The sequence below is a fragment of the Amblyraja radiata genome, chromosome 19 (assembly GCF_010909765.2).
Source record: "Amblyraja radiata isolate CabotCenter1 chromosome 19, sAmbRad1.1.pri, whole genome shotgun sequence".
In the NCBI taxonomy this organism is placed as follows: domain Eukaryota; kingdom Metazoa; phylum Chordata; class Chondrichthyes; order Rajiformes; family Rajidae; genus Amblyraja; species Amblyraja radiata.
Window position 1 is genome coordinate 6,155,200 of NC_045974.1, and position 20,751 is coordinate 6,175,950.

Below are 20,751 nucleotides of genomic sequence, written 5' to 3' on the forward strand. Positions count from 1 at the left end.
TGAAAGTGAGGTAATACTGGGATTTTAATCCAGAGCACCTGGCTTGGAGGAGGCTCGCTTGACTGATTTATGCCTTCCACAACTTGAATGTTTTTAAATGTGTAAAATTGCCTAGTTTATCAGTATCGCAAGATTGGAACATATTTGGATAAAAACTATGACTCAATTAACTAATGATTTAACTATCGATCGAATTAACCATTCAATCCTAATCTTCGTGTAAATTAAAAACCACCATTTTCCCAATCCAGTGATTAGTTCCTTAAATGAACATTATCCTGATGTAAACTATTTTCTCTTTTTGTTTAAAAATTCACCATTCTTGTGAAAACTGATGCTTATTGACAATTGTCTAAACTTTCCCCTCATAATTCCAATTGCACATCCTCTTGCACTGAGACTTATATTCTCTTTTGTAAACTTCCTTCTAAGGTATCTTTCTAGGAAGCTGAAGAAGCTCATTGATACAATATCCTTGGGCGTCAGCCTTTTGTTTTCCACTGCCTTGCTCTGTCCCTGTGCCATCATTAAAAGTTTGTTGAGCTTTCCCTTGTACTTTAGTAATTGGCAAATTTCGGAATAGATCTGCTCGGTTTTGTGGCAAACTAAATTTGCTATGATGACTTTTCTGAGATTTCTGTGGCTCTCCATGCCGAACCTCTGGTGAATGAGCAATACATTTAAGGGCCTGTCCCACTTTCACGACCTAATTCACGACCTTTTTTACTCGTGGACATTTTTCATCAGGCTAGAAAAAAGCCCCGACCTACTTGATGCCACGAGTACCTACGACTAGCATCACGACCTACCTATGGCCTACCTACGACCTCCTACGACCTCGTAACGACCATGCTGCGAGTATGAGTCAAGGGCAAACTCGGCAGAGGTCGTGAATTAGGTCGTGAAAGTGGGACAGGCCCTTTACCATTACTATCTCTTCAAAATGTCTCAGCTGAACAAATTTTCATGTTTTTAATAGGACAAGATCAAAAATGGAAACATTGATTTTCTGAAATGCCAAACCCAATGTATGAATAGTAATGGGGCAGAATGATTCACACTGAACCCTTTCCTCCTGACATGAAAGATGGAAAGTTCACTTTTATTTTCTATGAGGAAATTCCTGAGAAGATACACCTACTCTGATAAGATTGCCAGAGATCAAGATCACACTAATTAAAATCTATTGATCCGAGTGGAAACCAGGGGGAGGGGGTTGGCTATTCTCTTGCTCGTTTGTCATATTTTCGGGGCTTTCTAAGGCTCTTTACAAGTTACAATGATACAGTGGGGCGAACCTCTTCTGTTGAGGTTGTGATGGATGAGTGGGAGTAATAGGTCCCCACTGCACAGGTAATTCTTTTATTTTCTGCTACACTGACTTGCTGGCTTTGCTTATGTTCATTAACACCTCTCTTTCCTCTCTCACTTTCTTCCAGTCGCTGTGAGCGCTTGCCTTGCAATGAGAATCAGGAGTGCCAAAGCCTGCCTTTAAGAATAACCTACTATTACCTCACTTTCCCCACCAACATCCAAGTGCCCACCAATGTCTTCCGATTCGGGCCCTCTCACGCTCTACCTGGAGATAACATTCTCCTTTCCATCACCCATGGCAACGAGGACAACTATTTTAATGCACAAGAACTGAATACCCACAGTGGAATTGTGTTTGTACATCGGCAAATCACAGAACCCAGGGACTTTCTTCTCAACGTTGAGATGAAGCTCTTGCGTCATGGAGTCACCAATATTTTTGTAGCAAAAATCTATATTGTTGTAACTGCTGAGGTTTGATGACTTTTATTTGGTGACTCGTCAGAATGTTGATTAATATTGTTCAATGCTAGTTAACCCAATAATACACTGACTGAGATAATAAATATATAGACTTTCTTCTGTTTCTTATGCACGTCCAAGTGGCCTAGTACACTGCAAAGTTTTGCTTTGCCTCCATTGCAAATATCGCAGTGCGTCTTTCTTTATACTCGGCCCAATTATCTACATTCTGACATTTACTGTACATGCTCCATGGCTTAATAATAAATCTCACTGCATGACTTCTGTCCCTTTGTAAACAAATGGGGGGGGTGTACAATTATGACAAATACATCATGTGAATATTACTCAAAATGTAGTAAATAAGTGGATTTTGAGGTACTGAACCCCCCATGGAGTAAACTGTGAATATCAATACATTTTAAGTCATTTGTTTAATGGTTTATCATTTGGAAGAAACACATATGGGAAATTTGTGGGAATAAATAATTTCTTAGAATACAGCCTACTCTACAGCTTTGACCTACAATGTATGTGCCAAACATGATTCCAATTTAAACTAATCTCTGCTTGCCCATGATCCACATCCCTCCATTCTCTGCACAACCATGTGCCTATCTAAAAGTTTCTTAAAAAAACACGATTGTATCTAGTTTCACCACCTTGCAACAGTTCCAGGCACCTACCAGTTTTGTGCATAAAAACCTGTTCTGCACATCTCCTTTAAACTTTTCCCTCGCGCCTTAAATTTAGACCCTCTAGTCTTTGATATTCTCACCCTGGGATAAAGGTTCCAACTGTCTACCCTGTCTATACCTCTCATAATTCTATCAACATCCGAGTTCCAGAAAAAATAATCCAAATTTGTTCAACATTTCCTTATAACTAATAGCCTCTATTCCAGACAACATTCTTGAACACCAGTTATTGTGACATCATAATGAAGATTAATTCCTTTCAATTTTCTACTATATCCAACCTTGTATCAACATAGCAAAATGAGAATGAGAAAATGAACAACTTGCAATCCATTAAACATTTCCAGAGGACCCATTGAGAGTGATTCTTCCGCTCATCTGTATTACACAAATGGAAAGGGTAGCCTTAGACACACAAGTAAAATCACAAAAATCCTCTTCATACTACTTACAGCATTTGCAGCTCTTGCATTTGTAGAGGGAGGTAAAGGAGTGAACTACAGAATCATTCCCTGGGGGTTTTGTTTACAGAAGTGGTTCATTGCCAAGTGTTCTTCGGCATTCTAAGCATAATTACCATACAACACATTTGAAAGGCGATTAAATTAAACCTTTGTGCTGTTATGTGCTTTTACATTTCTGGATTTTTGCTCTGCAGATTGAATGCACTAGAATTGCACAAATAACCACTCCTTAACCTCTGCTATCAACAGAATACTTTGTACAGCTGTGACGTCTCAAAACTTGTGTTCTAATGAGCAATTTCAAATTTGTCAATTGATCTTTAATAAGTATTCCAATTAACTCACCAATTATCTACTTGAATTGTTGAAATTGCCCCCCAAAAATATTAGAACAATTTATATACTGTGCATTTTTTAGTCAAGTTAGTAAACTAGATTAGTATTTGATTAAGTTGATACTATTTTGGACATTACTTCTGCAAAATTGTGAAATATGCGACCCAGATTACCTTAACATTATCTTAACAAACGTGTGCTTTTCTTAACTCTACTCAGTTTATTAATTACACCAGACACAGAATACATGGAAGCTACTGCCTAACATTTTATACTAACAGCAGTACAATGCTTTTTTACTGATATGATGTCAGTATGAAGCAAGATTGGAAGCAGGTAGTCAAAATTGCTGGTTCAGTGATCTGTGTCTGGTGTAATAAAAACCTGAGTAGAGTGATCTATCGATACTGGTTATCTTGCATCTTCCTATTTGTAGCTCATAGATGTCAACTGTTCTGCTAGGATTGTGATCCATGCCAGCTGATCACCCCATTTGATCCTAGGTCTGGCCCATGGAGGCTCCTTGATCAGCCATATTCCAATTCAAATTTTGTTTAGCACAGTAGCTACAATTAAAATGAAACTTAGCAGAGCAGTTATTTAAGGTAGACAAAAATGCTGGAGAAACTCAGCGGTTGAGGCAGCATCTATGGAGCGAAGGAAATAGGCAATGTTTCGGGTCGAGACACCTCTTCAGATTGATGTGTTTAGTTTTGTTTATTGTATAATTCATTTACTTCCTTTATATCACAGTTTATTAAATAAAATGTATTTCATTATTTGGACATAGGAGTTCTTTAATCGTGATTTTTTTTTTGTTGCATCACCATACCATTGTCTTACATTTTCACTGGGCAATGTTATTTATTTATGGAGTTTTCCATGGCTTTTTTACGTTGTTTACTGGCTTTCCACACATAGCAACAATAATTTGTATTTATGTAGTACCTTTAATAGTTGGTGAAATGTCCCATTGCACCTTATTAAACAGATCCGAGCCACATGAAAATATATTGGGATTGAAAGAGTAAGATTTAGGGAAATAAAAAATAGTGGAGACAAGATGTTTAGGGATTGCCTGTTATTAGTGAAGTTATTGAAATTAGGGGTGCAGAGATCCTGGAGGGAAACAAAGTGCTGGAGGAACTCCACGGGACAGGCAGCATTTGTGGAGGGAATGGATATGTAATGTTATAAGTCAGGACCCTTTTTCAGTCTGATTGTTGTAATGGGAAGAAAGCTAGAAAAGAGAGGTGGAAGGATGTAGGCTACAGGGTTGAAAACATGAATACAAATTTAAAAATGGAGATCTAACAGATTATCTGACAATTATGTTTGCAGGCCTCTGATGACAAAGGTCAGGATGTGACATGGGGGATGTGAGAGGGAATACTAGGAAAGTATCTTGGAGTTTGGGTTGGGACCGTCACCAATGTCCAATTTGTCAGTGACTTGGATGCATAACATTGATGAAAACTGGTGAAATTTGTTGGTACCCAAACTAAGATGGGCAGTAAATCACAGAATGGGCCAGATATGATATAGAAGTTGGCAGATCATTGTAGAGGATTGTAAATATATACAAATAGAAAATATGAAACAAGAGCAAAGCTGTGGAAAAACTAAAGGGTCAGTTGATTGACCGTCTAAATTGCTGCTTTTCACTGGACAATCTACAAGCCAACAGAATGTTGGATAATCTAGCCAAAACTAAAATACAAGTCAGAAAAAAAATCATTATTACTTCATTCAAACTTTGATAGCACTGCACATTTTATACTACATCTTGTTTTAGTTTCCAAAAGATAAAGTATGCTCGGCATTGTGGGGATGAAGCAAGGCATTGATGCCAAGAGTAAGCTCCTTACTTCTCTTTTAATTTAGGTTTAGGTTTATCATTGTCATGTGTGTGAGGCACAGTGAAAGTCTTTGTTTTGCATGCTATTCAATCAGATCAGGTACGATATATAAATATAATCAAGCCAAACTCAAGTACAATAGGTAGAACAAAGATGAAGATACAGAGTGCTGAGTACATCAGATTCATAGACAAAGTCCAATGTCCTGAACGGGGGTTGAGGTAAATCAGACAGTACCCTAGCTTACGGAAGGGACATTCAGAAGTCTGATAACAGAAGCTGTTCCTGAATCTGGTGGTGCGTGCTTTCAAGCTTCGGTACCTTCTCCCAGATGGGAGCAGGAAAAAGAGGGAATGACCAGGGTGGGACAAGTCTTTGATGATGTTGGCTGTTTTTCTGAGGCAGCATGAAGTGTAGATGGATTTAATGGAGGGAAGTCTGATCTGTGTGCTGGACTGGCCTACGTCTACAACTCTCTAGTTTCTTACAGACCTGAGCAGCAAACCAAGCTGTGATGCAACCCGCAGTATGCTGGAAGATAGCCGAGAAATGGCTCTAGACTTTTGTTGTCATTAAAACTGTAATGCAAATCACCCTTATGTTGTTTTGACTGTTGCCTTCAGTGCAACTATTACCCTTCACAATACCATGCTGAAAGCAACATTGTCAATTTCCAAGTGGCATTCTCTATTGATCTGTCGCAAATTCGAACGGTTTTTGGCTTAAGGAGCCCCAAAAGGATCACTGAAAATATGCAATACTCTTTCAGCTACTGAGACTTCATGGGAACCTGAGAGGCAACCTTTTCACACACAGTGGTGGGTATATGGGCCAGGCGGTCACGGTGGCGCAGCGGTAGAGCTGCTGCCTTACAGCGAATGCAGCACCGGAGACCCGGGTTTGATCCAGACTACGGATACCATCTGTACGGAGTTTGTACATTTTCCGCGTGACCTGCGTGGGTTTTCTTCGAGATCTTCAGTTTCCTCCCACAATCCAAAGACGTGCAGATTTGTAGGTTAATTGGTTTGGTGAATGTGAAAAGAAATTGTCCCTAGTGTGTGGCGATAGTGTCAGTGCGCGGGGATCACTGGTCGGCGCGAACCCGGTGAGCCGAAGGGCCTGTTTCTGCACTGTATCTCTAAACTAAAAGAAAATAAAGTCGTTGAGGCAGCTACAATAACATTTAAAACACATTTGCAACAATGTTGCCATCACGGAACGCTTAGTCGTGGTCCTGGCAGCACAGGAAGGGGAGGGGCCAGGGGAAGTGCAATTGGAATTGGAAGTGTTGGGGGAGGCAGGGAAAGCGCAATTGGAATTTTTTTTAAAGTGCTGGGGGAGGCAGGGGAGTGGTGGAATCTTACGTTGGGGAATGGGTTGTGTTGGAGGACCAGGCCTCCCATGGGGGCTATGGGTGAGTGGTGGAATCTTACGTTAGGGAACGGGTTGCGTTGGGAGACCAGGCTTCCTATGGGGGCTATGGGTGAGTGGTGGAATATTGCGTTGGGGGAATGGGTTGCGTTGGGGGACCAGGCCTCCCGTCTGACAGGGACCCAATGGGTCCCACTTGGTCGAGTAACATTTAAAATACATTAATACAGGTACATGAATAGGAAAGGTTTACAGGGATTTGTGCAGACTGTGGGTAAAATGGAGCTGGCTTAGATGTGGCATCTTGGTTGGCACGGACAAGTTGGGCTGAGGGCCTGCTTCCATGCTGAATGACTCTACGACACTTAAGTGAACAATAGCTGAGAGAAATCTTGGACAGTTAAATTTCTCGTCATCCTCGTGTCTTAATTGTCTCTTTTATTTTGCAGGATAGTAAGTGATAGGACAGAGACTGTTCGATGCATAAAGTCCTGCAACCCTGGTGATACATCTTGCATACTCCACCCAGTTAATACAGTCTCCTACACTGTCATTTCCCTGCCGACATACAGGGACTTCACAAGGCCAGTTGGTGAGAACCTTAATTAGGTTTCTTTTGTTTAGGTTAATCACTGCAATAAGGCAGCGAAAGCATGCGGTCAATTAACTTATTTAACTGGAAATAATCTTCTCTACAAGGTATGAGGTGAAAAACAAGCAACCCCATTTCAAGCAATGGTCTCAAATGGAAAGGAAAAATGTCAGGGGGAAATCACTCTTAAGTCTCCCCCATGCACCCATCAAGGAATTAGAGAGAAACAAGGAACTGCAGATGGCGGTTTACAAAAAAAAGGCACAAAGTGCTGGAGTAACTCAGTGGGTCATGTAGGATTCTCCAGAGAATATGGAGATGACATTTCTGGTCGCAATCCTTCTTCAGACTGATTATGGTGGGAAGGTGGGAGGTGAGAAAGCTAGATGAGGGGAGGGGTAGGACAAAGCTTGGCAAGTAATGGGGGGAATACAGGTGAGGTTATTTATTACCTCAAGAGACTTTGCTTGTTTTCACTTTAATAGGACACCACTGGTGAAAGTGTGATGGTGCCTCATCAATCCTAATCTTTCCAGGGACACGGAGGGCGGGTCACTGACGTTGCTGCTTCCTTTTCACAGAGATCATATTTGTCCGGGCAGCAGCTCCAGTTATTCCCACTGTCCAGTCTGAGATTGTGTTCCGCATCGCTGAAGGAAATATGAGTAACTTCTTTGACATTGTTAAACGATATGAAACGGCCATTACAATTGGTAAGTCGCATTCCTACAATTCTTTGTTTATGTTTAGAAACATAGAAACATAGAAATTAGGTGCAGGAGTAGGCCATTCGGCCCTTCGAGCCTGCACCGCCATTCAATATGATCATGGCTGATCATCCAACTCAGTATCCCGTACCTGCCTTCTCTCCATACCCTCTGATCCCCTTAGCCACAAGGGCCACATCTAGCTCCCTCTTAAATATAGCCAATGAACTGGCCTCGACTACCCTCTGTGGCAGAGAGTTCCAGAGATTCACCACTCTCTGTGTGAAAAAAGTTCTTCTCATCTCGGTTTTAAAGGATTTCCCCCTTATCCTTAAGCTGTGACCCCTTGTCCTGGACTTCCCCAACATCGGGAGCAATCTTCCTGCATCTAGCCTGTCCAACCCCTTAAGAATTTTATAAGTTTCTATAAGATCCCCTCTCAATCTCCTAAATTCTAGAGAGTATAAACCAAGTCTATCCAGTCTTTCTTCATAAGACAGTCCTGACATCCCAGGAATCAGTCTGGTGAACCTTCTCTGCACTCCCTCTATGGCAATAATGTCCTTCCTCAGATTTGGAGACCAAAACTGTACGCAATACTCCAGGTGTGGTCTCACCAAGACCCTGTACAACTGCAGTAGAACGTCCCTGCTCCTATACTCAAATCCTTTTGCTATGAAAGCTAACATACCATTCGCTTTCTTCACTGCCTGCTGCACCTGCATGCCTACTTTCAATGACTGGTGTACCATGACACCCAGGTCTCGCTGCATCTCCCCTTTTCCTAGTCGGCCACCATTTAGATAATAGTCTGCTTTCCTGTTTTTGCCACCAAAATGGATAACCTCACATTTATCCACATTATACTGCATCTGCCAAACATTTGCCCACTCACCCAGCCTATCCAAGTCACCTTGCAGTCTCCTAGCATCCTCCTCACAGCTAACACTGCCCCCCAGCTTAGTGTCATCCGCAAACTTGGAGATATTGCCTTCAATTCCCTCATCCAGATCATTAATATATATTGTAAATAGCTGGGGTCCCAGCACTGAGCCTTGCGGTACCCCACTAGTCACTGCCTGCCATTGTGAAAAGGACCCGTTTACTCCTACTCTTTGCTTCCTGTTTGCCAGCCAGTTCTCTATCCACATCAATACTGAACCCCCAATGCCGTGTGCTTTAAGTTTGTATACTAATCTCTTATGTGGGACCTTGTCGAAAGCCTTCTGGAAGTCCAGATACACCACATCCACTGGTTCTCCCCTATCCACGCTACTAGTTACATCCTCGAAAAATTCTATAAGATTCGTCAGACATGATTTACCTTTTGTAAATCCATGCTGACTTTGTCCAATGATTTCACCACTTTCCAAATGTGCTGCTATCCCATCTTTAATAACTGACTCTAGTAGTTTCCCCACTACCGATGTTAGACTAACTGGTCTGTAATTCCCCGTTTTCTCTCTCCCTCCCTTCTTAAAAAGTGGGGTTTACGTTTGCTACCCGCCAATCCTCAGGAACTACTCCAGAATCTAAAGAGTTTTGAAAGATTATTACTAATGCATCCACTATTTCTGGAGCTACTTCCTTAAGTACTCTGGGATGCAGCCTATCTGGCCCTGGGGATTTATCGGCCTTTAATCCATTCAATTTACCCAACACCACTTCCCGGCTAACCTGGATTTCACTCAATTCCTCCAACTCCTTTGACCCGCGGTCCCCTGCTATTTCCGGCAGATTATTTATGTCTTCCTTAGTGAAGACGGAACCAAAGTAGTTATTCAATTGGTCCGCCATATCCTTGTTCCCCATGATCAACTCGCCTGTTTCTGACTGCAAGGGACCTACATTTGTTTTAACTAATCTCTTTCTTTTCACATATCTATAAAAACTTTTGCAGTCAGTTTTTATGTTCCCTGCCACTTTTCTTTCATAATCTATTTTTCCTTTCCTAATTAAGCCCTTTGTCCTCTGCTGGTCTCTGAATTTCTCCCAGTCCTCCGGTATGCTGCTTTTTCTGGCTAATTTGTACGCATCATCCTTCGCTTTGATACTATCCCTGATTTCCCTTGTTATCCACGGATGTACTACCTTCCCTAATTTATTCTTTTGCCAAACTGGGATGAACAATTTTTGTAGTTCATCCATGCAGTCTTTAAATGTCTTCCATTGCATATCCACCGTCAACCCTTTTAGAATTAATTGCCAGTCAATCTTGGTCAATTCACGTCTCATACCCTCAAAGTTACCTTTCTTTAAGTTCAGAACCATTGTTTCTGAATTAACAATGTCACTCTCCATCCTAATGAAGAACTCAACCATATTATGGTCACTCTTGCCCAAGGGGGCACGTACAACAAGACTGCTAACTAACCCTTCCTCATTACTCAATACCCAGTCTAAAATAGCCTGCTCTCTCGTTGGTTCCTCTACATGTTGATTTAGATAACTATCCCGCATACATTCCAAGAAATCCTCTTCCTCAGCACCCCTGCCAATTTGATTCACCCAATCTATATGTAGATTGAAGTCACCCATTATAACGGTTTTGCCTTTGTCGCACGCATTTCTAATTTCCTGTTTGATACCATCTCCAACTTCACTACTACTGTTAGGTGGCCTGTACACAACACCCACCAGCGTTTTCTGCCCCTTAGTGTTTCGCAGCTCTACCCATACCGATTCCACATCCTCCAAACTAATGTCCTTCCTTTCCATTGCGTTAATCTCCTCTCTAATCGGCAACGCTACCCCACCTCCTTTTCCTTTCTCTCTATCCCTCCTGAATATTGAATATCCCTGGATGTTCAGCTCCCAGCCTTGGTCACCCTGGAGCCATGTCTCCGTGATCCCAACTATATCATAGTCATTAATAGCTATCTGCACATTCAACTCATCCACCTTATTAAGAATGCTCCTTGCATTGAGACACAAAGCCTTCAGGCTTGTTTTTACAACACTCTTACCCCTTATACAATTATGTTGAAAAGTGGCCCTTTTTGATTTTTGCCCTGGTTTTGTCTGCCTGCCACTTTTACTTTTCACCTTGCTACCTATTGCTTCTACCCTCATTTTACACCCCTCTGTCTCTACGCTCACACATTTAAGAAACCCTTTCCCTTTAACTCCATCCTCCACTATCCCATTTCACACCCCACCCCCCTTATTCAGTTTAAAACCACCCGTGTAGCAGTGGCAAACCTGCCTGCCAGAATGCTGGTCCCACACCTGTTAAGATGCAAACACCTCTTCTGTCCCGACAGCTTCTAAGTGCGTGAACCTGTTCACAAGAGGTACAACACCCGGGGACGTTGGCATTCCATGCTTCCCTCCCGTTCTCACTGTCTCCCACCTTCTCTCTTCCAGTACCTTAGGTGTAACAATCGTACTGTAGGACTTGTCGAGGAACGACTCCGTTTCTCGGACGAACCGGAGGTCATCCACTTGCTTCTCCAGTTCCCCAACATGGCCCTTCAGGAGCTCTACCTGGATGCACTTCTCGCATTTGTAGCAGCCAGAGGCACCAGCGGTGTCCTTGACCTCCCACATACTGCAAGCATCGCACTGAATCAGCTTGCCTGACATCTCCTTCTTTCGTCTCTACCTCTCAAGCGTATTGCGTGGTCTCCTCTCCGAAGACTCTCGAGCCAAAGACTCACACTTTTCTCACAGTGCCGCTTACTCACTGCCGCTCGCTAAGAGCCGTCTTGCTTAAATTGACTGATAAATTGCCTGATTTACCAATTTACAAACCAAATTCCTCAGTTTTCAACTGTTTTCCCGGCACTGACTCATTTCTCTCCTCCCACTTGGGCTAGAGCCAATCAGTCGTATCTCTTGCTATTCTCCTGCTGCTGTTGCTCCCAAAACTACAGCAGTTCTGAGTTGTCATCATTAAGGGTGGAACAATGGTGTAGCTGGTAGACCTGGGTCTCGCAGGGCCAAAGACCCAGGTTCGATTCTGACCTTGGGTGCTGTTTGTGTGGAGTTTGCATGATCTCTCTGTAACCACGTGCATTTCTTCCGGGTTCTCTAGTATCCCCCACATCTCAAAGACAAACAGTTTTGCAGGTTAATTGGCCTCCATAAATTGCCCTTGGTGTGTAGGAAGTACATGCAAAAGTGGGATTACATAGAACTAGTTTGGACAGGTTAATCAATGGTTGGCGTGGACTCGATGTGCAGAAGATCCCGTTTCCATGTTGAATCTCAGCTAAACCAAAATCATGATATGGACTGTCATAAACTTCAGAGTTTAAGAAGGAACTGCAGATGCTGGAAAATCGAAGGTAGACAAAAGTGCTGGAGAAACTCAGCGGGTGCAGCAGCATCTATGGAGCGAAGGAAATAGGCAACGTTTCTGGCCGAAACCCTTCTTCAGAGTCTGGGTCCTTAGTATCTCAGAGGTTCAGAACAGAGGCTGAATCCTCCAAGCATTGCTGCCTTTTCCAAGGGCATCTCCTGACCCATTCCGCAAACCTGCATGGACAATTGTTATTAACTCAAAGACCATTCAAACACATGACCTCATGGTTAATGAGGTAGCGACTAGTAAGTCACGGTCACCATAAACAGCCAATACATTAGACAAAATGTGAATTTTAAATCATCATGGTCAGCGAGAACCTATTTCTTCTCAAACCTTGCTCACTGCCACTTGACCTTCTTCTTTTGGTGTCTGAACAGCCTCTCAGAGCAGAACATCTCTAATAAAAAGTCTGGGCTCTAGGATGTCCAACGGTACTTATGGCAATAATAATAAAACTTTACACAACTCTGGCAAGGTCTTAACTGAAGTATTTGTTCACTTTTGATCATACTTTGGGAAGATTTGAAGGGGTTGTAGAATAATTTGCGAGAATGATACTTGAATTGACATAATGTGCAAATTAAAAATAATTATTTTTTGTTCCAAAATATTTGATGTGAGTTGGAAATAGTCTAAGTATTGTTTGTTTCACTTATTGCACTTCATCTGGAAGATTAGTTATATTGTGTGAAGAATGTTATATCTGCTGCAACTGAGCTGCCGTGTGTGTTATAGAGAAAAGATATTGTGCACTTTAAATTGGGTGCCACGTGGTAGGTAGACCATTGGATCTCTGGAAATAGAACCCTGTGTGCATTGCAAGAAGCTTAACTGGAATATGGTGTTTATTGTAAATAAAGTAGTCTGTTGTAATCCTGTGAAATACATCCCTGTATGTTTTGTCAATAGAAAACAGTTTATGGTATCAAAGAAACATCATGCTATTATAAGTAGATTATTGAATAGCACATTACATAAACTGCCATGACACATACATTTTAAACAAAGCACACAGGCAATTCTTCGCCATCACTATCCATCAGACATTATGATTATGATAAGTAGAGCATCATCTGTGTTGTAAAAACAGAAGATATTCAGCAAGTCAGGTATCATCCATGAAAAGAGAGAGTTAGCAGTTTAGGTCAATACCAATGTGAAAAAACTAACCTTCTGTTTCCACAAACGCTGGTTGAGCTGTTGCTTATTTACAGGACTGCCTATTTCCATTTTAGGTTTTCAGGATCTGCACTATTTTTCTTCCATATTGCCTGCATTGTAAATTAATTGTTGTAAAATGGCAAAAATATTGGTTTTATCTTCAAGAAAATATGTATATGAAAATATGAAAATTGTGTGTTTTCAAAATTGTGACATGTCCTTTAAGTGAAATATTGTACACTGGAAGATTGAGTGCAATGGAAATTGAATATTATGTTCATTGCAAATACAAGGTGACAGTAGCAGTTTCCAAGTGTGGATAGAGAGCAGAGGAGATTCACCAGGATATTGCCTGGATTGGTGGACTTTAGTTAAGGGAGAGATTGCCTGGGCCGGGCTTGTTTTCCCTGGAGTGGAGGAGGTTGAGGGATGACCTGACAAAGGCATAGATAGGGTAGATAATCAGAATCTTTTTCCACTGGTAGAGGCATGAGTTTATGGTAAGAGCAAAATTGATTTAAAGAGGATATGACAAATGTTTTTGTAACGTAATGAGTGGTTAGGATCTGGAATGTGCTGCTAGAGGAAGTGGTGGAATCAGATACAATTGCTATGTTGAAGAGACATTTAGACAGGAACGAATTGGCAAAGCATGGATGGCCATGGACTTAATGCAGGCAAAGGAGTCGTTGTAGACGGCTGAAAATGTCAGCATGGATGTGATAGGCCAAAGGACCCATTTCTGTGATGTATAATTTATGACTCTCAAGAACCACTGACTGAAGAACTGTAGATTCAATTTAGTTTTATGTACGCTACAAATTAGCTACTGCTTAGTTATTTGTCACATGGAAAAGTGGGCTGAGTTTCAACAGAATAAAACTCTTGCATTTGAAAGTTGGAAAGAAATATGCAGTTTGGTGTATATTATATTCAGATTCTGATGTCTGTATTGTAAATGAAAACCACTCCACCATTTGCAGTATTCACAACATGCAACCACTATGGGAAGAACCTCATTCCGATTGCAAAGCTCAAAATAGGAATTTATATTCAAGAGCAAAACATAACTAGTTTCTTGTTTGGAGTCCCTGCAGATGCTCACACTCGGTGAAACACGGAATCATGATCTGTAAATGTGTTTAGATTGGTCAACTGCACACATTGGAAACAGGTTTTTGAAGAATGTTCCCAGCTCTTGTGCAGTAGTGTTTAAAACATTCTAACAGTAGGTGGCACTGCCATTTCATTTAGTAACTGAAATTCAGCTTCTCTTAATATGCCAAACCACTTAATGCTTTTCATCTCAGTATTTTCAAATGTTACATAATACCACATAAAGTTATTTTGTTTTAACATGTTCAAAAACATTTTTTTGTATATCCTTTGAAAAATGTTTCTTTGTAGACCCGATTTGAAGTCTTGGCAAATCCATCAGTAAATGAATTTCATCACCACTTTCTATGCCATTTTGATTATGTCCTCTCATTACAAGCTCAATTAATCAGTGAAAATATTTTTTCTTGCATTTCCTTATCAGAGGATCTAAAAGTCTTGAATGCTTGAAATCTTGAAGTCTTAGATTTTATTTTAATCATTATTGATACACCATTGTCTCTACTGTCATAACAACCAGTCATTTGGATGTCGGCTTGGTCAATCGTTTCCATCTCATGGGCTTGACATCTATGCAAGCTTAAAAACAGACATGAAGTATTTTGTGCTTATTGAGTAGACATATGGTTTATGATTTATGATTTATGGCTTGGCGATCGTTTCGCCGAACACCTCCACTCGGTTCGCATTAACCAACCTGACCTCCCGGTGGCTCAGCACTTCAACTCCCCCTCCCATTCCGAATCCGACCTCTCTGTCCTGGTCCTTCTCCATGGCCAGAGTGAGCACCACCGGAAATTGGAGGAGCAGCACCTCATATTCCGCTTGGGCAGTCTGCATCCTAGCGGCATAAACATTGAATTCTCCAATTTCCGGTAGCCCTTGCTGTCTCCTCCCCTTCTCAGCTCTCCCTCATCCCTCGGGCTCCTCCTCTTCCTTTTTCCTTTCTTCTCCCCCCCCCACCCTCCATCAGTCTGAGGAATGGTTTCGGTCAGAAACGTTGCCTATTTCCTTCGCTCCATAGATGCTGCTGCACCCGCTGAGTTTCTCCAGCACTTTTGTCTACCTTCGATTTTCCAGCATCTGCAGTTCCTTCTTAAACACAATGGTTTATGATTTATACAGCTTGGTAATGTAATTTAGTCTCCAGTTTATGAAACCAAGAAAATTATAAATCATTGCCCACCTCCAACAGACATAGTTTGTGAAAATTCCCTCATCCCCTCCCAGGTTCTGAACAACACGGATGATTCTTTCCCTGCTCTCTAGACTGATCATTCCTGAAGAACCCTTCCTCCGGCCTCTTATCTTCCTTGCTGGTTTGACCTCCCGCCAGCCCCTCTGGGCTTGTTCCTGAGTGAGACACATTTTCCATTTATTTTCAGCAGTGCCTCACGCTCTGGACTCATAGTATTTGCAGGGTGGAACCCATAATCAAAAACATTTATTTGTATATATTTGTGTGCACTGAAGTTTTTTAACCAAATTGTTAATAACCCTCGAGTTCAAAAGTCATTGATTCACAAACAAAGTGGCTGATTCTATATAACCAATTTATTAGCCCCTAAAATCAAGCATACCATGTGGAATCTTACCAAATGCCCTTTGACAATTCAGATAAACATATTTATTAATATATTTTCTCAAACACCAGTACCAAATCCATTAGAGACATTGGGAGAAGCATTGTAAAAATTCAACCCCAAAGACACTAACAATGAAATATCCGTAATCCGTTCCTTGGGGCCATCATAATTTTGTTGCTATTTTAAACAAACAGTGCAGAAAAGTACTTAAGTTGGTTTTCTTTTGAAACAAAAAAATCTGAATTTTGTAATCGTTTAGAATTTCAGTCCAGGTGAATGGACAAAGGTGAATACTGTCTCAGGTTGGAGGGTGCACTCTTTGAAGTACCCAGTCTCTCAAGATATGTTGTTGACTTTAATCTACAAACTTTCACATGTTGTGGTATGCCTTTACAATGCACCTATTTCCACAATTTGTTTTCCCACGGATTTCCACATTTCTAATTGTTACTTAAAGTTGGAGCAGTCGTTAACTGAAATTAAAGCACTTACAGTAAATGGGGGGGTAAAAATCAGGTTATATTGTTATATCTGTTAAAATGTAGTGTTTTTTATATAATTTCATTTTTAAATACATTTTTCTTTTCGTGCATTTTCTGAGTGAGATATCATTTAGGACATAAAGACAAAGTTTTCAGAAAGCATTGTTAAAATATGAAGCTCTAATTTACATGCAATGTATCTAGTACCATGCAAGGATAATATTAATCATTGTAAGTATAATACCTGCTTATACATTGAGGATTATTATCTGTACACTTAATCCTCACTTTATTAATGCAGCTTCCTATTTCAAGTATTTTGCTTAATGCATGCTCTCACATGTAATTACTAAATTACTTATGTCATAATCTATCTATTCTGCTAACTTCTGTTCCTTCAGGAAGCATATTGCTGTTTTTTGTTTCAATAAGAGTTCTCTCTTCCCTTATTTCTGTTTGTGTGACCCTTTTAGTTTATGTAATATATCTCTTAATAATTCTCACACTGATTCTGCGGGTAGTGTCGCTGTCACATGGAATCAGCAGTCCCAGTATGAATGCGATTTCCCTTGCCCTTTGTGTGGAGGTTGCACCCTCACCTGGTGCCCATGTGTTTCCTCACGTATTTTGGTCCTCCCACATCCCAGGTTTCCCCCAGGTAGTTTGGTCCTCCCACATCCCAGGTTTCCCCAAGGTACTTTGATCCCCCCCTCACCTCTAAACACACAGCAGGTTAGCAACATTTTTATGTCCCTTCATCAAAATGTAAGAATTACCTGCATGACTTCATCATGAAAGCACAACAACCACAGCAGTCCAAGGAAAGAAATCCGCTGTTGCCTTCTCAAAGCAATCTTGCTATCGTCAGCAAAGATCTCCTTTTTTTGAGGCGGTTTTGATTAGATTCTTTCATGCATCTAGATTATCAATTAATATAAATTTGTTAGTTATTTACCAGAGAAAATTGTTCAATCTGTTAATTTTTGGAAAATTATACCCTTTTTGTTATTGTGCCTAAGTGGTGACAGGGGAGATGTACACATTTTATTGTGCTGTTTGTGTATATGTTGCATTATCAGGGCAGCAACTTGCAGAGAAACAACAATGAAATCAAATTTATATTAAGTAGTGGTGCCTGCTTTTTCAAGTTGTGTAGACACAAGGAATCTTTCATAGAACACATGCTGGAGTAACTCAGCGGGTCAGGCAGCATCTCTGGAGAACATGAATGATGATGTTTCAGATCCAAACCAGAAATGTTGCTTATCCATATCCTCCACAGATGCTGCCTGACCTGCTGAGTTACTCCAGCCCTTTTTGTCCTTCTCAAGTATTGTTCCATCTACAATTATCCAGGTGATTCGTAAATATTTCATCTAACAATGCCACATGTCTTGTAGGTGGTAGACATATTGAATGGAGCTTGCGAGTTTGTTGCTGGTAGCAATGACAAGCCTGCAATGTAGAGTCACTGCACAGTGTTCATCTGTCTCTCCTTTCCCTTCCAGGTGTCGTTCGAATGGTGAAGCCAATTGTTGGACCATTCACTTCCATCTTAAAGTTGGAGATGGATTACTATATGTCAGGGCAACTGTCTCACCGCAATATTGTGTATGTTTACATTTATATTTCAGAACATTGGTTCTAGGAGCTTTGTTCATATAAAGATAACTTGCAGCAACCTCATCTTGTTAACCACTGAATATTACAGAAAAATACTATACTTCACCTCTGCTCCACAGACACCAGCACCTGCGTGGGATAAATGCTTCAAGTGAAGCTGCATGCTTATGAAAGATCTACATTTCCTCTCAAACTCACATTTAGAATTTTTTTTTTAAATATCACTCACTGCATTGAATATTTTTCAAGCAAATAAACCAAGAGCAATTAGTTTTCATTATGGAGTAAGCCATGGGGATACCATTCAAAGTACAGAGCTTTGATACCTGGAACAGGTGAACAGCTGAGCAGTGGTATATCATTTTCCTGTACACAAACAACAACACATGACGCCCCAACATGAATTGTATTTGATTGTTAGTCTGCAAACACCATTTTTGTTTGTCTGAGTTCTTTTTATAGTTTGCACTGCACTTAAACTAATGTTGTTCTACTAAAATTCAGCAGATCAAGGTGAAGTAGGCCAGTGAACAAAATTCACTGGGTCTTTAAACTCTGAACATTTTAAAAACAATAGTGTTCCGAATGTGCCAATAGGTTCAAGGCACTTGAGAATGGAATTGCTTGTAGGGATGGAATGAGGGAGTTATACCTGAAATAATGTACAATCATGTTATAATTTTTACATCCGAAACCCAGAAGAAATTTATGTAAACAATCAGATATAGTAGAAAACAACAACTGCACCATATAATCATATTTCCAACTTCAATAAGTAACGTTTCAAGCTATTTAAACATCAGTCTTCCTTAGTTTGAACATGTAATTATGAAAGATTTGCAGTTTTTTTTTTAGTTGTTATTGATTCTGGTTTGATTTGAAGAAATGGAAAAATATATACATGTATAAGCAAACATTAAAAACAGCTTCTAAAATCAACAACAAATAATTTCTCCTGCTGCACCTAAACTTCTGAACTTGAAACAAAAAATTCCAAAGAAAAGTTGTGTATGGCTGTTTAGTCAGAGGTTATAGTCTGATGTTGTAGTCATTTTATGCAGGTGGAAAAAAACTGCACAAAAATTCTGTACAGTCTTGTTAGTAAACGCCAAAACAAAAATGAGCAAGAGGAAGAAGAAATTAGTGGAAGTAAGCAGATTACATACATTACTCATTTGCACTTAGTCTTTTGCAATAGTTACTTGCTTTACTGTCTCCAGGGGCAGCACACATGGAATTCCATACTATGCTGTTTGTAATTATGTGAAAAACAGAAAAAAATTACATCTACATTTACACTAATATACATGTCATTGTCTGCAAACTCTGGGCATGAGTATAAGATATGCAGTTGTTTAGTTTTTCAAAGTGTAACACTATTGCACAATGTTAATGATTCCAGTGCTTGTTTAATCCTGTCAGTAGATGAGTATGTTTAAGTGTGAAATCTCCATAAAACTTCCCATGCTAGTCTTTTAATCAACTATTATATATCAATGGAATGCACGTTCTCAATTATTACATTATAAAGCATTGCAAAGTGTTTAACCAATTTAGTTAAGAAATATAAAGGTTTCTGAGGTTTGGGATATTATTCCACTTTAACATTCAGATATTGACCAACCAAAGTTCCCATGTAAACACGTTTGACTATTTTTAGGCATGGATGCTATTCTAATGGTTAAAGAATGTTCACATTTGAAAATAATTGTCCATGTAACACAGGAAATGTAAGACTTTGTATAAATTTTGCAGTAAAACTGTGACAATTGGTGTGACTGAATCCTTGTGTTAGGATATTGTAGGTTGCCTAGAGATGTCAAACAATGACAGTGTAGACTGACTTGTCAGTTCTTTTGGAAGAAAAAGTCTGATGCTTTTGTGCAAAAAAAATTAAACTGTTAATCCAACTTTTGTCTTTTATTACTTAATTTGTTTTACTCATAGTGCTTTGGTATCTTTAGTTTGCTGATGATTTCCTTTCACTGGTTGAAAAGGATTATCCTTCCAGTGAGGCTGCTGAGTGCAGGGACTTTAAACAATTTTTTTCTTGATTTGCCTGAGAGAAGCCTGCACAACTGCGATGAAGGAATTTGCAGACCAACCAGCCCTCTACCACAATTCCCAAGCTGGGGGAAGCATTGTGCGATGAATGAGAACAGATGGAGGGTGGAGAAAGTAAAAAGGGTAGCCAGAATGTAATGGGGTGTCGAAGGTGCAAAGGGGCTGAAAGTGATGGAGGGAGAATTGACAAGAAATCCTGCATGGCAGTTTTGACTGCTCACCAATTCTGATGAAGAGAGTCATTGACTTGAATTATTCATTTTGTTTCTTTCTCCACTGATTGCTGTCTGATCTGCTGAGGTCCAGCACTTGATTTTTATTTCTACATTGCTGTAGGTTGTGAATCCATGAGGAAAGTGGCTGATGAGCCAATCTGTAGATCTTAAGAAATCGATCCCTGCTGCTTAATGTACTTACCGATGCAAAGGAGCTAAAGCTTTACTAAATCCCAAATGTTCTTTTTGGTGAAATGTAGGGTTACGATTAAGAATATAAATGCTGAAGTATTACTAGAGAACTCATGGGGAGGGGGTTCATTCAAAAATAACAATCTCTCTCATAGGTTTCCCCATACGCTGAATCACGAGAAGCCTTCCATTACCCC

General features: G+C 40.3%; 1 protein-coding gene across 2 annotated transcripts in view; it reads left to right on the forward strand.

The window, feature by feature from the left end:
- Nucleotides 1–19,993, forward strand: part of fbln1 (fibulin 1) — an 81,384-nt gene extending 61,391 nt beyond the window's left edge. Inside the window, exons 15-17 of one of the 2 annotated variants that reach the window (XM_033037547.1) lie at nucleotides 6,957–7,099; nucleotides 7,681–7,812; nucleotides 17,969–19,993. In XM_033037547.1, coding sequence (XP_032893438.1) covers nucleotides 6,957–7,099; nucleotides 7,681–7,812; nucleotides 17,969–18,108 — 415 coding nt within the window. In that variant the 3' untranslated portion in view covers nucleotides 18,109–19,993. Of the gene's footprint in view, nucleotides 1–1,439; nucleotides 4,060–6,956; nucleotides 7,100–7,680; nucleotides 7,813–17,968 lie in introns of those variants that run through there. The other variant, XM_033037548.1, reaches the window with a different exon arrangement.
- The last annotated feature ends 758 nt before the right edge of the window (nucleotides 19,994–20,751 follow it).